General features: G+C 39.8%; 1 protein-coding gene across 1 annotated transcript in view; it reads right to left on the bottom strand.

The window, feature by feature from the left end:
• Positions 1-474: 474 nt before the first annotated feature.
• ARAP3 (ArfGAP with RhoGAP domain, ankyrin repeat and PH domain 3) overlaps positions 475-18,679 on the bottom strand; it is a 123,169-nt gene continuing 104,964 nt past the window's right edge. Inside the window, exons 28-33 of the mRNA XM_029286734.1 lie at positions 15,912-15,994; positions 14,804-14,839; positions 11,393-11,456; positions 5,578-5,715; positions 1,657-1,695; positions 475-978 (exon numbers count right to left, since the gene is read on the bottom strand). Coding sequence (XP_029142567.1) covers positions 511-978; positions 1,657-1,695; positions 5,578-5,715; positions 11,393-11,456; positions 14,804-14,839; positions 15,912-15,994 — 828 coding nt within the window. The 3' untranslated portion in view covers positions 475-510. The remainder of the gene's footprint in view (positions 979-1,656; positions 1,696-5,577; positions 5,716-11,392; positions 11,457-14,803; positions 14,840-15,911; positions 15,995-18,679) is intronic.

Genomic DNA, 18,679 nt, shown 5'->3' on the forward strand with positions numbered 1-18,679 from the left:
AATACCTTACAAGCACAAAGTACCATTGCTATAGAGATGACTGACAGTTTATGAATGTAAGGGAACAGAAGGATGCTTATCCTTTTGATTGTACTGGCATCTCATCAAAAGAAGAAAAGTATGTTCAGATGGGGGATAGAGACTATAGCAGTGAACAGAAAGTTATTCAGAGGACAGAACAAAAAGGGAAAATAATTCTCAAAGAGATGTAGAAATGGAACCTTTCACCACTTAATGAATTAAAAACAGCTGTGTAGAAGCAAGAGAAAATTAGGATAAATTTCCAATACTGCACTTTCAGGCAGGACAATTGGCTATAGTTGCCTCATTCTTACAGTAGCCCCAGATGTGACTACCCTCCCTGATCCTCCAGTCATTATTGGGATCTGCTGCTGAGCCCACTTTTACTTTACAAGCCTCCTTCTCTAACACATTCTTGCTTTCCTAATGTGATATGAATCTGGTTTTTTTTTTTCTTCTTTTGGATGAGATATGTTCAGGTCTTGTGAGTTATGTCTGGAAGTTTTTCTTTGTGTAGCCACTGACCAGAGTCTCCACTTCAGTTGGATTTTCCCAATGAAGGGTTGGAACTGCAGTATGCTGATCCTCTTCCTTGCACAGGGCAAACTGTGCTTGAGGCAGCTCTGTCTGCTGCTCTATAGAGACAGTTGGAATTACTTTGTGTCCCAATATTCTGTCAGTGAGATTCTGTTTACTTGGTTCCAACTGAAAGGTTCTCTCAAAGCAGCATGGTTTTGTTAAGTCAGTTCCAGATACTCTGGGAACCTGACAAGGGGACAGCATGCTGGATGTCACCTGATCTGAAAAATGAATTGGTTTCTTAGCCTTATCCACAGGAGGCAGTAGGGAATGGTTGGGTTCCAGAAAATCCAGATCTGTAAAGCTGCCTACCTCTTCATAGACAGGCTCTGATTCAGCTAGCTCCTGCTGTTCTGTATCATGATGCATTTTCATTGGCTGTAAGGGGTCAAGATAGAAAGTATGAGATTTGTTCTTTGGGCTTGAGGGAAAAACAGATTCTGTGTTCATGATGGGCTGCTTTGACTTTGGGGCTTCAATTGAGGATCTTATTGTCCAGGTCTAAGCCAAACAAACCACTTCCGGAGATCTATGCATGGGCTGATCCCAGTATGAACACTTGGGATCAACCAAAACTAATAAAAATGTTTGTTTGGCCTTGTGTTTTGGAGGTCAACTGATCATTACCTTTTGCTACTTTTTGTGTTTTAGGTTCTAACTAAAGGTGTCAATGCATTTTGAAAGATTTTTGAGTCTAAAGGCAAGTCAGATCATTCTTGGGGGTGGGCTTCAAGTCAGTCTTGGATCCCGGTGACTGCCTGGGGATATCCCTGCAGTTTTCTTGGCAAGTTTTGGGGAGTGGTTTGTTTATGTAATTATTCTCCATTTAAATGTTTTCATCGTAAGTCATATTAAAAAAATACAATTTTGTAGCCATTTTTGGAGATGCTCTAGGAATTTCATCCAAAATGTCTACAGTTGTTTGTAACTCAGGAATATCAAGTTGTGTACTTCTGTTTTAAGAGTTGCCTTCATAGCCCCAATATTTCATGTAAGAATTCATATGATATTTATAATATAATGAACTATGGCTTTAACAAATAAACAAATACTTACAAAGAACATGGACAATGTCCTTCGAGTATGTAAGCGATGCTGAACACAAAAGAAAAAAAAAGTAGATGAAACTGTAATAATTTATCCACAGAAAAGCAGGAAAATAAACATAATCTGGAAAGTTTGTGCACATAGTTCTTGCAAGAAAAAAAGGTAATCTATCCTTTGTGAAGAAGTCATCCAGCCATCTAGACAAAGAGAAGGTTATGCAACAGATGCGCTGAAGATTAAAATCTATGACACATTATTGGTCAGAAAGGCCCTGCTTTAAAGGAATAAATTTAATGCATTATCAATTGTAGGTTCTTATTTCATGGGCAGTAGATGGTGGGGGTGCTGATGGATAAGGAGTACAGTATTTATTAAGGTGGAACATAAAATATAGTGGTCCTGCCAATGACAATTAGGACAATGCAACTGACTTAATACATCAATTTCGTATCGTGTCATACAATAAAATGATGCTCCTCAAGCCCACATAAACTCAAAATGACTGCATGATGTAAGTAAAATGTGTGCCTGGTGTGCTTTCTAGTTTGCTCTTGTCTCAAAACTTTGGCTTCCAAGCAGAACCTTAATGTCAGATCTGCCTGGGTCTGCTTGGGGGGGGGCTCACAAGCATCCTGCCATAAAAAACAAGGGGGGGAGGAAGAAAGAAGAAAAGATGAAAAGGCAATAAAGCTTTGTGTGTACATTATAGGAAATCGGGAGGGGAATGACAGGAGAGGGTCAGGAAGAAGGAAGAATGGGAAGAGAAACCCATGGGAGTGACATTCACCCATGGGGGCCAAGGCAGCCGCCAGCGAGAGACCTGAGTGGAGCTGGAGGAAGAATCGAGTACAGGCGAGCCAGAGCGAGAGGACTGGATGCTGGAGCAAGCAATAAAAATCCTTAAGTGAGCTTTTGGTAATCTCAAAGCTCGAGAAGCCCTCGCCCAGGCAGCACATCCTACTGATCAGCCAACTCCAGCCATGGCAAGTGAGGAGGCAACTACCTCTGCCGCTGCAATGGCAGCAACAGTGAGCCCCTCGGCAACCGCAACCACCCCAGCATCTGGCCCCAAAGCCCAGTCTGCTCCAGGTGCAGGAGGAGCACCAGCAAGACAGAGAGGATGCAAGACACCGGCCCTGGGGGTAAAGTTCAATGGAGACACCAAGCAATTGGGGTTCTTCCTGGCACACGTTTGGACATACATGCAAGAGTATGGTCCAGAATAGCCACCAAAGGGCTAAGGTGTAGTGCATGACCATGGCGTTAGAGTGGGCAGCAGCTGAATGGATGGTCACCCTCCACAACAATGATGCCCCAGAGCTGAGAAACTTTGACTGCTTCATGGCTGCACTTCGGAAACGCTTTGAAGACCCTTTAGCCAATTGCAAAGCCAGAGATCACATAAAAACCATCAGCCAAGGGTGCAGGCCTGCCGACTGACCGACTGGCCAAAAGACATCTTGATCAGATGCTTTTGAGATGGGCTAAGTGACGAAGTCTACAACACCTGCATTTCCAGAGGTGCCCTCCTTAACCTCCATGGTTGGCATGTCCTAGCAGAGGAAGTGGAAATTGATCTGGCTCGATCCAGATTCTAGCTGAAACATGGATGGCGAAGATGCCCCCCTGAAAAGAAAGAGGCCCCAAAACTGGTGCCATGTGAGCAGAGCCCAAGCCATTGATTTGCTGGCTGCTTCAGGTGTGGGAAGAAGGGGCACCGAGCTGCTGACTGCTGAGCTACACACCCAGCCCAGAAGGCAACTCAGGTTTCTGCCCCAAAACCAGCAAAACCACAACAGCAAGCCCGTGAAACCACTCTGAAGGGAGTGGAAGTCATAGACTTCATCCCATCCCCCAAAGGATGGGAAAACTCTGACTGACCCGATGGGCATCCCAGTGGAAAGCAAGTCGGACTACAATGATGATCCTTTGGTAAGTCACCCAGTCAACCCATTGAGCTTCCACATAGAACTGGTGGTTCTATTCTCAGGGCAAAAGAGGAGCCTAGTAGCTCTATTAGACTTGGGGTGCACCAAATGTCAGGTCAACCCTGCCCTGGTCAAGAAACTGGGTGTGAGACTCAAATAGCTTAAAGTACCCATAGCTTTTTGCCAGCTGGACAGCTCGGGGTGGGGACCGACATTTGTTACTGAACAAATAGAGATAAGGATGGGCACACACACAGAGACCCTGAGTTTCATCATAGCCTCTGGAATCGAAAAGTTCCTTGTGTTAGGACTGTCTTGGCCCCAGAAATGGAATCCCTGTGTGAACTGGAGGAGGGGGCTTGCCAGTTGTGAAGGGGAGGGGAAAAGGGCCATCAAAAACCTACTCCAAAGCTGCAGCAGGCAAACCCAAAAAGTAACTGTCAAAGATTGGCCCCAGGGTGACCCTCGGATCCCCCAGGAGTATTGGTATCTACAGGATAATCTTCAGTGAGAAGGGGGTCAGATGTCCTCCCACCCCACCGCCCAACTGATTATGCCATAGAAATCCTACCGGGGGCCAAACTACCCAAACCTAAACTGAATTCCATGACCCCCTAGGAAATTGGAGGAATTGCGGACTTTTATAGACAAAATCCTAAAGCGTGGAATCATCCAACTCACCAGATTGAAGGTGGCTGCCCAGGTATTGTTTAGAGAGGAGAACGGGTTCCTTCATCTATGCATTGACTATCTTGGGCTTAATGGTGTGTGTGTGGAAAATGTTTACCCACTTCCCCTCATGAAGGACATGCTGGCACATTTGGCCAAAGGAAAGGTCTTCACAAGTTGGATTTGTAGAGGGTGTATTACTGAGTGAGGATCAAAGCAGGGGATGAGTGGAAAATGGCTTTCAATTGCAGAGTAACACCTGGTTCACTCCATTTAAAGTGGCCACAGGACAAGACTTTGTAGCTATCCCTGAATTACCTTAGGCAACCCCATTGATTGCATCGCTGAAAATTGCAGAATACCTGGCCAGTGGTGAGAAAAGGTTTAGATGAAGCTAGGGAAATATATAAAAAAACAAGCCGATAAAAAGCGCACCCAGCCAAAAGACTTTAAGGTGGGAGACAAGGTCTATCTACCAAATTCCTATAATTTAGACAACTGTTAAAGAAATTGGGTCCAAAATACATTGGACCTTTCCCCATCAAGAGGATTATTAACCCAATAACTGTAGAACTTGAGCTGAAAAAATCGCTTATATACCCAGTATTTCATTGTAGCCTACTGAAACCTGAAACCACATCTTCCCTGCATCCTGAATCAGAACCATCTCCCGACCCCATTATGATTGAGGGAGAGCAACACTTTGAAGTGAAAGACATTTGGGACTCTCGCATACATCAGGGAAAAATTCAGTATTTGGTAGCCTGGAAGGACTTCCCCCCCCCCCTCAGAAACTGAATGGGTCGATTCCTAACATATTAAAGCCCCCAAACTACTTTAAAAATTCCATGACCAATACCCAGATAAGCTGCATTGAACTGTTTACTAATTGGGATTTTTTTTGTATCTCTCCCTTCTCTTTTTCCTTTTGCAGGACTATTGTCTCTGTCAATGGGTGAGAATATCAGATCTGCCTGGCTCAACTTGGGGGGCCTCATAGGCATCCTATCATAAAAAAGAAGAAGTGGAGAGAGAAGGATGAAAAGAGGGAGAAGGGGGAGAAGGAAGGAAGAAAGAGGGAAAGATGAAAAGGCAATAAAGCTTTGTGTGTACATGATAGAAAATTGGAAGGGGGGAATGACAAGTGAGAAGGACCAGAGCAGGTATGGGATGGGGGCAAATCTACAACTTATTTTTGTATCCAGATAATTGGATTTCAGATCTGGCTTGACTTTACTGCAACCATCACTTTTAGTAGAAGAACCCTTTGCTTTAATGGAGTTGAAGGCTTTTCTTTCCTAAGGGATCAGATTGGGACAGGTCTGACACTTACCAAGGTTTGATTAACAGATAGCATGACTGGATTACTGCTGTCTCCATGTAGGGAAATCAGGGGCATGGTGCCAAACTTTGGCTTAGTCATGTCAGAAGAAGAGCATCGACGTAGATGAACTGGGCGGATTCTGTCATGCTGCATGAAAGGCAGGAAAAAATTATTTCTTGTTAGTAGCATTAACAGCATTACTTACTTATCCATTTCCTCTTCTCATGGACATAGTGTGTGGACATTGCCAACTTGAATTCTGGATTTTATAAATAGTCCTTAAATAATTTTAAACATCAACCAAGGTCATCCATCAATTTGGGGTGCAGTATCATCAGTACACTCTCGATAAAAATGCTACATAACCAACATAAATTTGAAGTACCATTACATTACAATATGTCTGCAATCATACTGTATATTATTAAAAAAATCTCTTTAACTACATATTTTTTTCAATGTTTAATCAATACATTATATCAAAAGAGCATCAGCACCTGCAACTGAAGGAAAAAGAGGGCAAGAGAGAGCAGAAGGAGAAGGTGGCAGCGATGAGCATCAGCAGGCATACCACAAAAAAGATGTTGAGAGATTGGAAAAAATTCAGAGAAGAGCAACTAAGATGATCAAAGGCCTGGAGACTAAAACATACGAAGAACGGCTACGGGATTTGGATCTGACTAATCTAAGGAAAAGAAGAAATATGGAAGACATGATAGCACTGTTCTAGTATCTGAGGGGCTGCCACGAGGCAGAGGAGGCCAGGTTGTTCACCAAAGCACCAGATGGAAGGACGAGAAACAACAGTTGGAAACTGACCAAAGAGAGAAGCAACCTGGAACTAAGGAAAAATTTCCTAACAGTGAGGACAATCAACCAGTGGAACAGCTTACCCCCAGAAATCATGGGTGTTCCATCACTGGAGATTTTTAAGAAGAGACTAGACATCTACCAGTCTGAGATGATATAGGTTCTCCTGCTTGAGCGGGGGCTGGACTAGAAGACCTCCAAGGTCCCTTCCAGCTCTATTCCATTCCATTCCATTCCATTCCATTCCATTCTATTCTATTCTATTCTATTCTATTCTATTCTATTCTATTCTATTCTAGAAAAATGTGGGGTAGACAGCATCTCCACCAGATGGATTTGTAACTGGCTGACAAACTGTATTCAACAAGTAGTCCTTAATGGTACTACATCGACATGGAGGGAAGTAAGCAGTGGGGTACCACAAGGTTCTGTCTTAGGCTCAGTATTCTTCCATATCTTTATAAATGACTTAGACGAGGGAATTGAAGGGGAACTCATCAAATTTGCAGATGACACTAAGCTGGCAGGAATAGCCAGCACCCCAGAAGACAAACTCAGGATCCAAAAAGATCTTGACAGACTTGAACAATGGGCCCTATCCAACAAAATGATATTTAATGTGGAGAAAAGCAAGGTTTTACACCTAGGCAGAAAAAACCAAAGGTACAAGTACAGATTAGGCGAGACCTGGCTCAAAAATAGTAACTGTGAGAGGGACCTCATAATCCTAGTGGACAATCACTTAAACATGAGCCAACAGTGTGCAGCAGCAGCCAAAAAAGCTAATACAATCCTTGGTTGTATAAACAGAAACATAGAATCAAAATCATGTGACGTATTAGTACCTCTTTATAAATCCTTAGTAAGACCACACCTAGAATATTGCATTCAGTTTTGTCACCACATTACAAAAAAATGTTGAGACTTTGGAAAAAGTGCAAAGAAGAGCAACTAAGATAATGAAGGGCCTGGAGACAAAAATATATGAAGAATGGTTGCAGAAATTGGGTATGGCCAATCTAGAAAAAAGAAGGACTAGGGGTGACATGATAGCAGTATTCTAGTATTTGAGGGGCTTCCACAAAGAAGAGGGGGTCAACTTATTTTCCAAAGCATCAGAAGGCAAGACAAGAAACAATGGATGGAAACTAATCAAGGAGAGAAGCAACTTGGAATTAAGAAGAAACTTCCTAAAAGGGAAGACAATTAACCAGTGGAACAGTTTGCCTTCAGAAGTTGTGGGAACTTCATTACTTGAGGTTTTTAAGAAAAGACTGGACAACCACCTATCTGAAATGGTATACGGTCTCCAACTTTAGCAGGGGGCTGGATTAGAAAACCTCCAAGGTCCATTCCAGTTCTATTCTGATTTATCTTTATAAACAATTTAGAGGAGGAGATAGAAGGCAAACTCATCAAATTTCCAAAGGACACCATGCTGGGGGGAATAGCCAACACCACTTATAGAAAATAGGCTCAAGATACAGAAGAATCTTGACAGACTTGAACACTGGGCCCTATGCAACAAAATACAATTCGGTGATGAGAAAAGTAAGGTCTTAGGGAAGAAAAAACAAACGTACAGTTAGAGAATAGGTGGCACCTGGCTCAAGAGCAGTAACTGTGAGAGGGATCTAGTAGTCTTAGTGGACAACCACTTAAGTATGGCAGCAGTGTCAAAACTCCAAAGTAGTTCTAGGCTGCATTAACAGAGGGATGGTATCAAGATCACATGAAATGTTAGTACTACTTTATACTGCTTTGGTATATCACACTTGGAATACTGTGTCCAGTTTTGGTCACCATGACAAAAAAAAGATATTAAGATCTTAGAAAGAGTGCAGGGAATAGTCTGGAGGCTAAACTATGATGAACGACTAAGGGAACTAGGTATGTCTAGTCTAACAAAGAGGAGGAATAGGGGTGACATGATACCAGTCCTCCAATATTTGAAGAGCTGTCATAGAGAAGAAGGGCAGGACAAGAAGTAATGAAGGGACACTTATCAAGGAAGGATCCAACCTAGAACTAAGAAGAAATTTCCTGGCAGCAAGAACAATTAATCAGTGGAATAGCTTGCCTCCAGAAGTCATGGGTGCACCATCAGTAGAGATTTTTAAGAAGTGATGGGATGGCCATCAGTGGAATGGTATAGGGTTTCCTGCTTGATCAGGGGGTTAAGCAAACTAGGTATGTCTAGTAGTCTAACCAAAAGAAGGAGTAGAGATGACATGATAGCAGTCTTCCAATATGTGATGGGCTGACACAGAGAAGAGGGGGTTGACTTAATCTCCAAAGCACCTGAGGGGAGGACAAGAAGCAATGGGTGGAGACTTGTTCAAGAGATCCAACCTGGAACTAAGGAGAATTTTTCTGACATTGAGAACAATTAGTCAGTGAAACAGCTTGCCTCTTGAAGTTGTAGGTGCTCCATTGCTGGAGATTTTCAACTATTTGTCAAGGATGGAATAAAGTCTCCTGCTATAAGCAAGAGGTTGCACTACTAGAAGATTGCCAAGGTGCCTTACAGGGCTACAGTATATACTTGTCTTGTATTTTTCCAGTCTGTAAAGTAGAGTTTGCAATGTTTGTAACAGTTCATCTTCAAAAATGTTTATAACGAGAGACTGGTAAAGTGTCTGGTCCAGGTGCTTTTCCCATTTTGACCTTTTTATAGCTCCACAAACTTCCCTTCATTATTTATGTTTTTCTGTGATTTTTGATCAGCTTTGTTTCTTTAAATATTCATCAACCTTTGCCAGGGAATTTTTTTCTTTATATATGATGAATTTTTTGCATCTTTAAATTATCAGTTATTATTGTATTTCCATTGATATATAAATTGAAAAAAGAAAAGGGGGGAATATCATTTTCCCCTTTTTCTTTTTTCAATTTATATACCAACCATTTCCCTGGTTTATTTGCAAATTCATTTTTTTGTATTCATAATTTTTTGTACTGCATAATTCATTTATATCTCCATTTGTTTTTCTGTTAACAAAGACAACTGCTCTTATAAAAGTTTAATTTGTTGTGAAATAATTTTTTGGGGACATTTGTTTTTAAAAAAATATCTTTCATTTTTATCTAATCTAAAATTTTCAGTGTTATCTCATTTTTTTTGTTTCCTATTATGCTGTATGAAATGTCCCATCATAAAAACTATAATTACATCCCAAACCATTCTTTTATTAAGATTCTTGTCAAATAAATTGTTTAATTTTGTTTTACAGTTTTCCACTAATGTTTCCTTTTTCTACAAAGTTTCATTTAACCTCCATTTGAAGGAACTGATTTTCCTTTTAAGTATTAAAAAAGCAGGCCCTGCCCTCATAAGAAGCCATGTTCTGGGACAAATTATATTGCAATGAAGATAATTACACAACTACATAAAACTGCACAAAACACATCCATATATAAAAATTGTTTCAAACTGTCAGAGACATCTGGGCATATGAGAAGAATACAATTATTTAAACAATAGGAAATCATTATCAAATTAAAGGAAAGGAACTATTTGCCTGGGCAGGGGATTGGACTGGATGACCTCCAAGGTCCCTTCCAACTTTTTATTGTTGTTGTTGTTACATTCTACATCTTTTGCTTTTGAGAGACATTATTGTCCATTGAAAGTGCTCCTTTGTTTGATTCTTAATTATGGAAAGTTACTTTGTCTTCCCATTTCTGTTATAGCACCAGTTTTTTCTGATCTATAAATATTTACCTCATTGCCACTTGCTATTCCAGTTCTTTAATGTTTTGTTCAAGGACTTGCTTCCAGTACATGCCAGGTTGCTTTCAGACAGGAACAGAAGCACTCTATAAGCACTGAAAATTATGACTGCACAGTCCAATTTATTTATTGATCTCCATCTTCAATTGTTAAGGTTCTGCCTGTTTATGCTTCTTTTCTCAGGCTCTTAGGTTAGCTAATTACCACAGTCTATTTAGAGAGAAAATTTGTTAAGAATATCCCTGCTGAACTCTCCTGACTAATGCTTGTCTACTCATCCTTTTCACTGGCAATAGGCTTGCTCATTAGGATTAATTGCCTTATTATCCAGTTACAGTTACAATATGAGTTCTATAATAAATAAGGAGCAATCTTTGTAATTAGAAGCTAATCAGACAATGTCCTTCATCCCTGTCCTTTGTAGTTGAATGCAGTCTCTAAGAACATACTGCTTTTCTGGTTACGCTCCTCTATTCCTTGCCTCTTCCTTCTGTTGAATTCTAGTGGTAAACTGCTTTTTGCTCTTCCTGTTTACTTAGTCAATAAGCCATCATAACTAGTACTCCATTTTTATTTAAAGGAACAAACATAAATCTGATCTCTTGCAATTTTCCACACTGTCCAATTAATCTTCAAGTTGACCCTTTTTTGGTTTAAAAAAATGTCAAAGGGTGATTGCATTGCAAAACATCTAAGTTAGAGGATGTTAGCGAGATCCATTTACATGCAACAATTTATATATATACAAGGACATTGTAATACCAATAAAGAAGAATATTTTACCTCAGGATTGAAATGAGGGGTCCTTGGTGCTCTCTGAACTTGCTTGTTTTCTTGCAGATGTTTCATTACCCTAACTAGGTAACATCATCAGTGCTAGTAAGGAGTGCACTGACAGCAAACCACACTCCTTACTAGCACTGATGCTGTTATCTAGTTAGGGTAATGAAACATCTGCAAGAAAACAAGCAAGCTCAGAGAGCACCAAGGACCCCACATATATGTAAGATGAAAGGGAAATGTTTATTTCTGAGCATTTTATTTTCATACTTGAAATCAGTTGATGTGTGACTAGGATTCATTCTGTCCATGGCTGTCCTTTTCTACCAGCAATTAAAAGTATATTTTGTTAAGAAAAGTATAAAACAACCTTTATCCAGCAAACTTCCTTTCTGGAGATGAACCAGCAAATTCAAGTTACTATCATATTAGCTTCATAATCAAACATGCATATCTTATTAATTGGGCATGACAAATCATGCCCTTTTTTTCATTACTTACCTGTGCTTTCAGAATGCTGGTGACCCAGTCCCATAGCTCAGATTGCCCTGTGCATGTTAAAGACCTACAGAATAAACACTAACAATTATTGCCAGTTCTGGTGATCTTTGTCTCATTAACCTTTCTAATTCAACAAATAGTATAGCATTCACCAGAGCAGCTAAAAAAAGTCTGAGTTTTTTCAGAGAAAGAACTCAATAATGGAACATGAGAAGTGCCCTGTCATAAGCAGCATTTTCTAAAAGCAGCCAAGTAGATAACTATTGTTGTTGCTCATCTTTATGAACTCATAAATAGTATTTATTCTCAAAAAAGTTTTTGAACTTGTAGTTAAAACTTTCTTTTATTAAAGATTAAAGGAAACTTACACTTCAAAGCTGTCAAACTTCTTTAGTATAGTGACCTTTTTACAACATCAGTTGTTAATATAAAAGCAGATACCTCCACCCTTCTTTTTACTGGCTGGTTCTGCAATTCTGTCTGCTCTTTGAATCTGAAATCCTAGGATTTTCAAGCAGTTATCATTAACGGAATCATCCAGCCATGTTTCAATGAAACCAAGGGCTGCTGAGTTGGAAAAGTCTGAGTTCTTATTTAAAAGGAGCAATTCATCTATCTTATTTACAAGTGAGTGAAGATTAGTAAATGGAATCCTAAGTTGCATTAACAGAGGGATTGAATCAAGGTCATGTGAGGTACTGGTACCACTCTATAAAGCCTTAGTAAGGCCATACCTACAATACTGCATGAAATTTTGATCACCATACTATAAAAAAGATGTTGAGACTCTAGAAAGAGTGCAGACAAGAGCAACAAAGATGATTAGAGGCCTGGAGGCTAAAACCTATGAAGAATAGTTGCAAATGTAAGAGGTAAAATAATATCAGAAATTGTTTAATGATATTTTTTTAAAGGTAGGCAGTACAAATCCATCTATTTTAAAGATATACAAACAGGGATAACACATTGGCAGTATCATATGAAGACATTTAATCCTAATAAGATCAGCTGAAACTTAAGGAGTAAGTTTAACAATGGCAAAATGGAGTAACTTAAGCTTTTTAGAAATAGGGGCTTTGACACATGCAGGATAATTACTTTGAAATATGTAGGTTCTATAGGAAGCTAGATGTAACTGCAAGTAGGAGAAAATATAAAAATAAAGATAGGGCTAGTGTCAGCAAAAGGTCATGGTTAACAGATATATGAAATATAAGGGCTTTTTCCCTGGGAGGGGATGAACTGAAATGTATTTAAGCGCTTCGGATTAGCTGATCGGGATGAGCAGGTGGGCTGTTGAGTGCGATAGGGGTGGGCTGGGGGGGGAACCAGCTTCCTGAGAGGGTATAATGTGATTTTAAAAAGTGTGTGTGTGGCTTAATCTCCTGCATGAGTTTAAGACCACCAGCCTTTGCAAAAGCATTCTTTCAATAAAACTTTGTTTCTGGAATCCCAAGTGAGTTTGTTTGTCTTTCGAAATCTGAGCCACGTTCCAGACACAAGAATTGGCAATGGCTAATCTCGTGAAGAGAAGGACCAGTGGAGATATGGTAGCAGTGTTCCAATATTTGAGGGGTGATCACAGAAAGGAGGGGGACAACCTATTTTCAAAAGCACCCGAAGGCCAGACAAGGAATAATGGATGCAAACTGATCAAGGAGAGATTCAACCTAGAAATAAGGAGAAATTTTCTGACAGTGAGAATAATCAACCCATAATGGAACAGCTTGCCTTCGGAAATTGTGAGTGCTTGATCACTGGAGGTTTAAAAGAAGAGACTGGACAGCCACTTATCAAATACCGCAAGGGGAAGGGAAACTTTCTTACCCCACGCTTCCTGTGTCTTTGTAAAATGACTCCTCACTTGCCCTTCCTTCTCTTGTTTCTCTTCTGCCTTTTTTTAACTGATATGGCAAGAGAGATAATTGCCATTCCCTCAGTCAGAATTTCCTCCGCATTTGAAAAGAAAGCTGCTTGTTATTTAAAGTCCACTGTCTGATATTCAAAATCTCATCTCTTGAGTATGAAATTTGCAGAGGGTCACAGAAAATAATAGAAAACATCAGTACTATTACTAATGGATTTTTGCTGACATCAGGATTGAAATAAATATGCTTTATGGATTTGTTTATAGATAAAAGATGGGATTTGGGAAGAAGCATCTGTTGCATTTTAAGAAAAGGTGATAAGTTACTAAAATTGTTTATACATGAAGGTAGGAAATCACTTCTTTATATATTACTTTTCTTTTTATTATATTCTTATTTTTCTTTTCTAATTCTATTTTTCCTTTTCTGTACATTCTATGTTTTAAAATTTGTATTAATTTTTATTTTATTTGAATTCTATAGCCACCCATCTCAACAAATGACTCTAGGTAGTATACATCATAAAAACAAAATAATGAAAACAATACAAAATAAATATATGATCATATTTATATTATAAATTATAATATTTAATAAAATTATTATTTTTAAAAAGGGAAATCATGAATGATCATCACCCTGCAGATGTTGCAGTTCTCTCATCTTTAGCTTATCAAAGAAACTATGTATTTAAACTTCTTTAAACTCTGCTACCACAGAATAATAAACTACATCTCTGGAAATAGAAAATAGTACACCATCACTGTTTCCATTTGTTAAAGTTGAATATTTACTATTTACACTGCCTATATTCCCAAGGTAACCTGACAGGTCCAGTAGTATTTTCTCACCAAGGTTTTTCATCAAGAATGGAAACAAATCTAAGCTGTGCATTAAATTTTGAATGGTGACATTTGTAGATTGAAATGCAGCCAATTGAAATATGGTAAGGACATTATCTACCATTGTATAAATGAGATGAAACAATATTTGTGAATTCTACTGTTATTCTTTTCTTTAGCTTCTCTGTGCTTGAGATGACAAAAGCACCAAGAAAGAAGAACAAACTAAATAGTGGAAATAAGCATAGTCAGTGCTTGAGCAGGGGTTGGACTAGAAGACCTCCAAAATCTCTTCCAATTCTGTTATTCTGTACTCTTATAATGGCAATGTAATCACCTGGCCAGAGCATGTATTAGCTATGAGAACTGTATGTTAGAATGTTTGGCATTTAAAGGGTTAAGCGCTGTCGTCTTAAGAGATGGCTTATGGGTAATGTAGTTTTAGCTGTTCAGTGAATCCTATGTTAACAAGTCAATGGGAGGGGCTACTAAGTTCATCACAGGATATCATGGCTACGTGCCAGCTTGTAAAAGAAGCCTTTGTGAAGAAAGACACGAGGTGATATGTCCTAGATAATATTGTAGATAATATTGAGTTATAATGCATTGTCTTTTAAGTTGCATGTTTAATTTTAGGTGCAGAATTATATAACAAGGTTTATATTCACTTCACTGATCATATTTTGGTAAAAGATACTCACAATTGCTGTTTTTGAAGAATTAGAGTAAAGCCCCATCTGTAATAATGAGAAATAGGGTATGATTAAACAATGAGCTGAAACTAATTAATGAGCTGAAACTAAACACATCTGGGGCTAATCTATAGGCACTTAAACAAACAACTACATCACCAAAACCTGTAGTCCCTAAGTTCTTGATGGGAGAAATTTTGTTGATAGTAATTTCCTGCTTTTATTTCTTTTTTGTGTGTGAAAAGGTTGGAGCACTAAAAGGTACCCTAAGCCTTGCAGGTAATTAAGAATTTTCACTCCTTTGCCTTTGTGCCTTATACTTCTCTCTGCCCCCAAATCAGGTTGATTTTTCCTGCTTCGAACATACTTTAGGTGCTTGACCATCTTCTGTACCACATATAAGGCACAAAGGCAAAGGATCATTCTAGGGAACAGGAGATGTTGCTCCCACCCAAACATAAAGAAGCTAAGAATTATCTTCACAGAGGAATGCAACATCTTTCCACATGTCTCTTTGGGGTTTTTTTGGGGGGGTTGTTGTTGTTGTTCCATTTCATGTATTAAATGATGGCAAATGTGTATTAAGGCTTCTAGGAAGAACTGGAACTTGCTACCAGTATATTCTGTGCATAAAGCTACAGGTAGTCCTTGACTTACAACCATTTGTTTAGTGACTGTTCAAAGTTACAATGGCACTGAAAAAAGTGACTGATGACCATTTTTCACACTTAAAACTATTGCAGCATCACCATGGTTACATGATCAAAATTCAGATGCTTGGCAACTGACCCATATTTATGATGGCTACAATGTCCTGGGGTCACGTGACCACCTTTTGCAACCTGCCGACAAGCAAAGTCAGTGGGGAAGCCAGTTTCACTTAACAACCATGTTACTAACAATAATTGCAACAATTCACTTAACAATTGTGGAAAGAAAAGTCATAAAATGGGACAAAATTCACTTAACAACTGTCTCACTTAGAAACAGAAATTTTGGGCTCAATTATGGTTGTAAGTCAAGGACCACCTATATAAAGAATAGTAATCAGTGCTTGGACAGTTTTGACATTTAGATATCTACCACGCTGTAAATATTGCATCTGATAGCCACTTGCCGTGAAGGTGGTTTCAGTTTTTTTCGGATCCCCAGGTAAACCTTGGCCATATCCAGTAGCCACTCTCGCTCTGGCTTGACACTCTAGAGGTGTACAATAGAAAGACAATCCTCAATTCACATATATAAAGAAAGGATTACAGTTTAAATTAGGATTATTTTGTCCACCTTTATTTCACTATATCCAGGACATTTGACTAGACAATTACTATTCAACCTTAATGAAGTGGAACTATTTTTTCACTATACAAGCACACTTGAAATAGCTTTTAGTCACTTGCATATGTAATCTATTATGCCAATTCAACAAAAACCCAAGACTACTTCCTAGATTCTTGAGAAAGGCAACATTCAAATTAGGGACTTAACTTTTCTATTTCCTTACTTTTATTTAAAATGCTCTTGTCCAATAACCTAAGGATACTTTTTGTCATAGAATTCATTTCCATAGGATGCCTCAGCCAAGACCTGTGAATTAGGTTTGTAGTGCCATTTAAAACAAGAGACCACAGACTATCTTGTTGGAGTGGATCATGAAACATATGGGCAGTTCCAATTGTAGCAGAGAATTATCATGCTTCCCCGATAATAAGACATATCCCAAAAATAAGCCCTAGCTAGCCTGATTTTCACATGAGCACCTAATATAAGCCCTACCCCTAAAATAAGCCCAGTTTTGGAGGCATACATGTAAAAATCAAGCTAGGGCAGAGATGGAGCTGCCCCATGTGCCCTGCACCCGCTTACCTTAGGACCGCTGCAGCAAGACCTCCCACACCCCTCACGCTGCTGCCCAAGTTCTATGGCTGCTTGCGTCACATGCCATGTGGTGCATGGCACCACTGCCGCTACTCGAACTGCAAGGCTTGTCACGCCGATCACGCCGCTGCCACAGCTCGCACCATGAGGCTCATCGCACTGCTCGTGCCGCTGCTGCCACTTGCGCCGCAAGGCTCATCGTGCTAATTGTGCTGCTGCTGCCAGTCGCAGCAGGAGGCTGCGTGTCTCATTGCAGTGATTGCACTGTGAGTGACAGCCTCCTGCTTGTAGTGCGAGCAACAGCAGCGGTGCTATCAGTGAGATGTGGCTCATGTTGCGAGCGGTGGCAGAGGTGCGATGTGCCATGTGGCATGTGGCTGCAAGCAGCCACAGAAGAACTTGGGCAGCGGCGCAGGAGGTGTCAGGGCACAGGATGCCTTGCTGCAGCGGGCCTAAGGTAAGTCATCCCCCGAAAATAAGATTTGGTGCCTCTTTTGGAGGAAAAAAAAATATAAGACCAGGTCTAATTTTCGGGAAAACACAGTATTATCTATATGAATTAATGCAAGTTATTTTTTGGTTGGAGGAGTTTTGTTGGAAAGCAACAATGAGGCCATTCGACTGATGCCAGTCTTTGGTCTTCTTGAAATAAATCTCATGACTCTTTGACTTATAAACCTCTGCTTCTTGGAGTGATGTCTGAAATTAGGCAAAATAATTGCAGTATAAGCATAAGTCCTATGCTCTGTGGAAATTAAAATTAACAACAGACTAGAATATGGATCCTGTGTGTAACACCACTGACATACTCACACAGTTCCTCCTTGACCAATATAGCTGGCAGCTCTGATTCCTGTCTGGCTGACATTGTAATTATAAAGAAAGTATTTTCTCAGTGAGAAATATGGTTTCCAATGGGCAAAGAGAGTTAAAAATCAGAACCATTTTAGCATTAGGCAGCCTTCTAAATCAATCTAAATCTAAATCTATAACAGTGATAATTTGGTACTCAACTGCTTTGAAACTCATCAAATTTGGTACTCAACGCATTTTGATGCAGAAATTTTGGCCCGGTACTCATTGCTTGTTTGGTACTCAATACACAAGCAAGAACTTGTCAGGGTCAGTTGCCTTGTGACTCAATACATTATTCCTTATGGGGAAAAATTGTTTGGTACTGTTTTTTTTTAAACTCATCGCATTTCCTGGAATCAATTAACAATGAATACTGAGGTACCAGTGTATCAATCTATGGCACACTATGACTCTAAGATCAGCTAGAAATCCCATGAGAGAAATCTATGAGCAAGAGTGACTTCATGCAACAATCTCTAGGTGCAAAGATGCCAATGCTGAGACCAGATGCATCCAGTTACATGTCTTGGGCCAGATCCCTTTCCTCTTCCTCTAGTAGAAGGTGGTTTATCAGATGTCACAGATCTGACTATTAAAATATTACTACAGGCTAGTAGCTGTAGCCAGGAGTAGCAACGGCCTGCCAATTAAGCCCCACACACGTGTGGGTCTGAGTGAATCTGGACTCCCAATTCATGAGAAATCCTATGAATACCTATACCAATGTCTTTTTGACCAATAGGGAGCAACTGGGATGACTTCGGTTACATGTTCAGAAGGTAGTCAGCAGGACACAATGGGAAAAAACAGGATCTCTTGGGACATTTCATTTTTAGGGCACTCTCAGTTGAGACTTTTTCTGTGGTTATGGTTGGCAACAACGTAAAGCTGCCTACTAGAGAGTGATAAATCTTGCAGTGGTTTTATAAGATCACAGAAAATAGGTAGGGACAAAGTTTGCATCTTAAGAAGACAGAACTCTTGGAATATTTCTTCCAATAGGCATCTTTATTAAGAGAAGATGGTGGCAGGCGTTCTAAACAGGACTTGGGGTGAAAGCTTCCAACTCAAGATTTTAAAGGGGTCCCCCCTTTAGCCACCCCCATCACCCCCTTCTCCCAGAGACAGTCTCAGGCATTTCATCCCCACCCCTTT

Source organism: Protobothrops mucrosquamatus, unplaced genomic scaffold (assembly GCF_001527695.2).
Source record: "Protobothrops mucrosquamatus isolate PMUCROS unplaced genomic scaffold, P.Mucros_1.0 scaffold_226, whole genome shotgun sequence".
NCBI classification, from domain to species: domain Eukaryota; kingdom Metazoa; phylum Chordata; class Lepidosauria; order Squamata; family Viperidae; genus Protobothrops; species Protobothrops mucrosquamatus.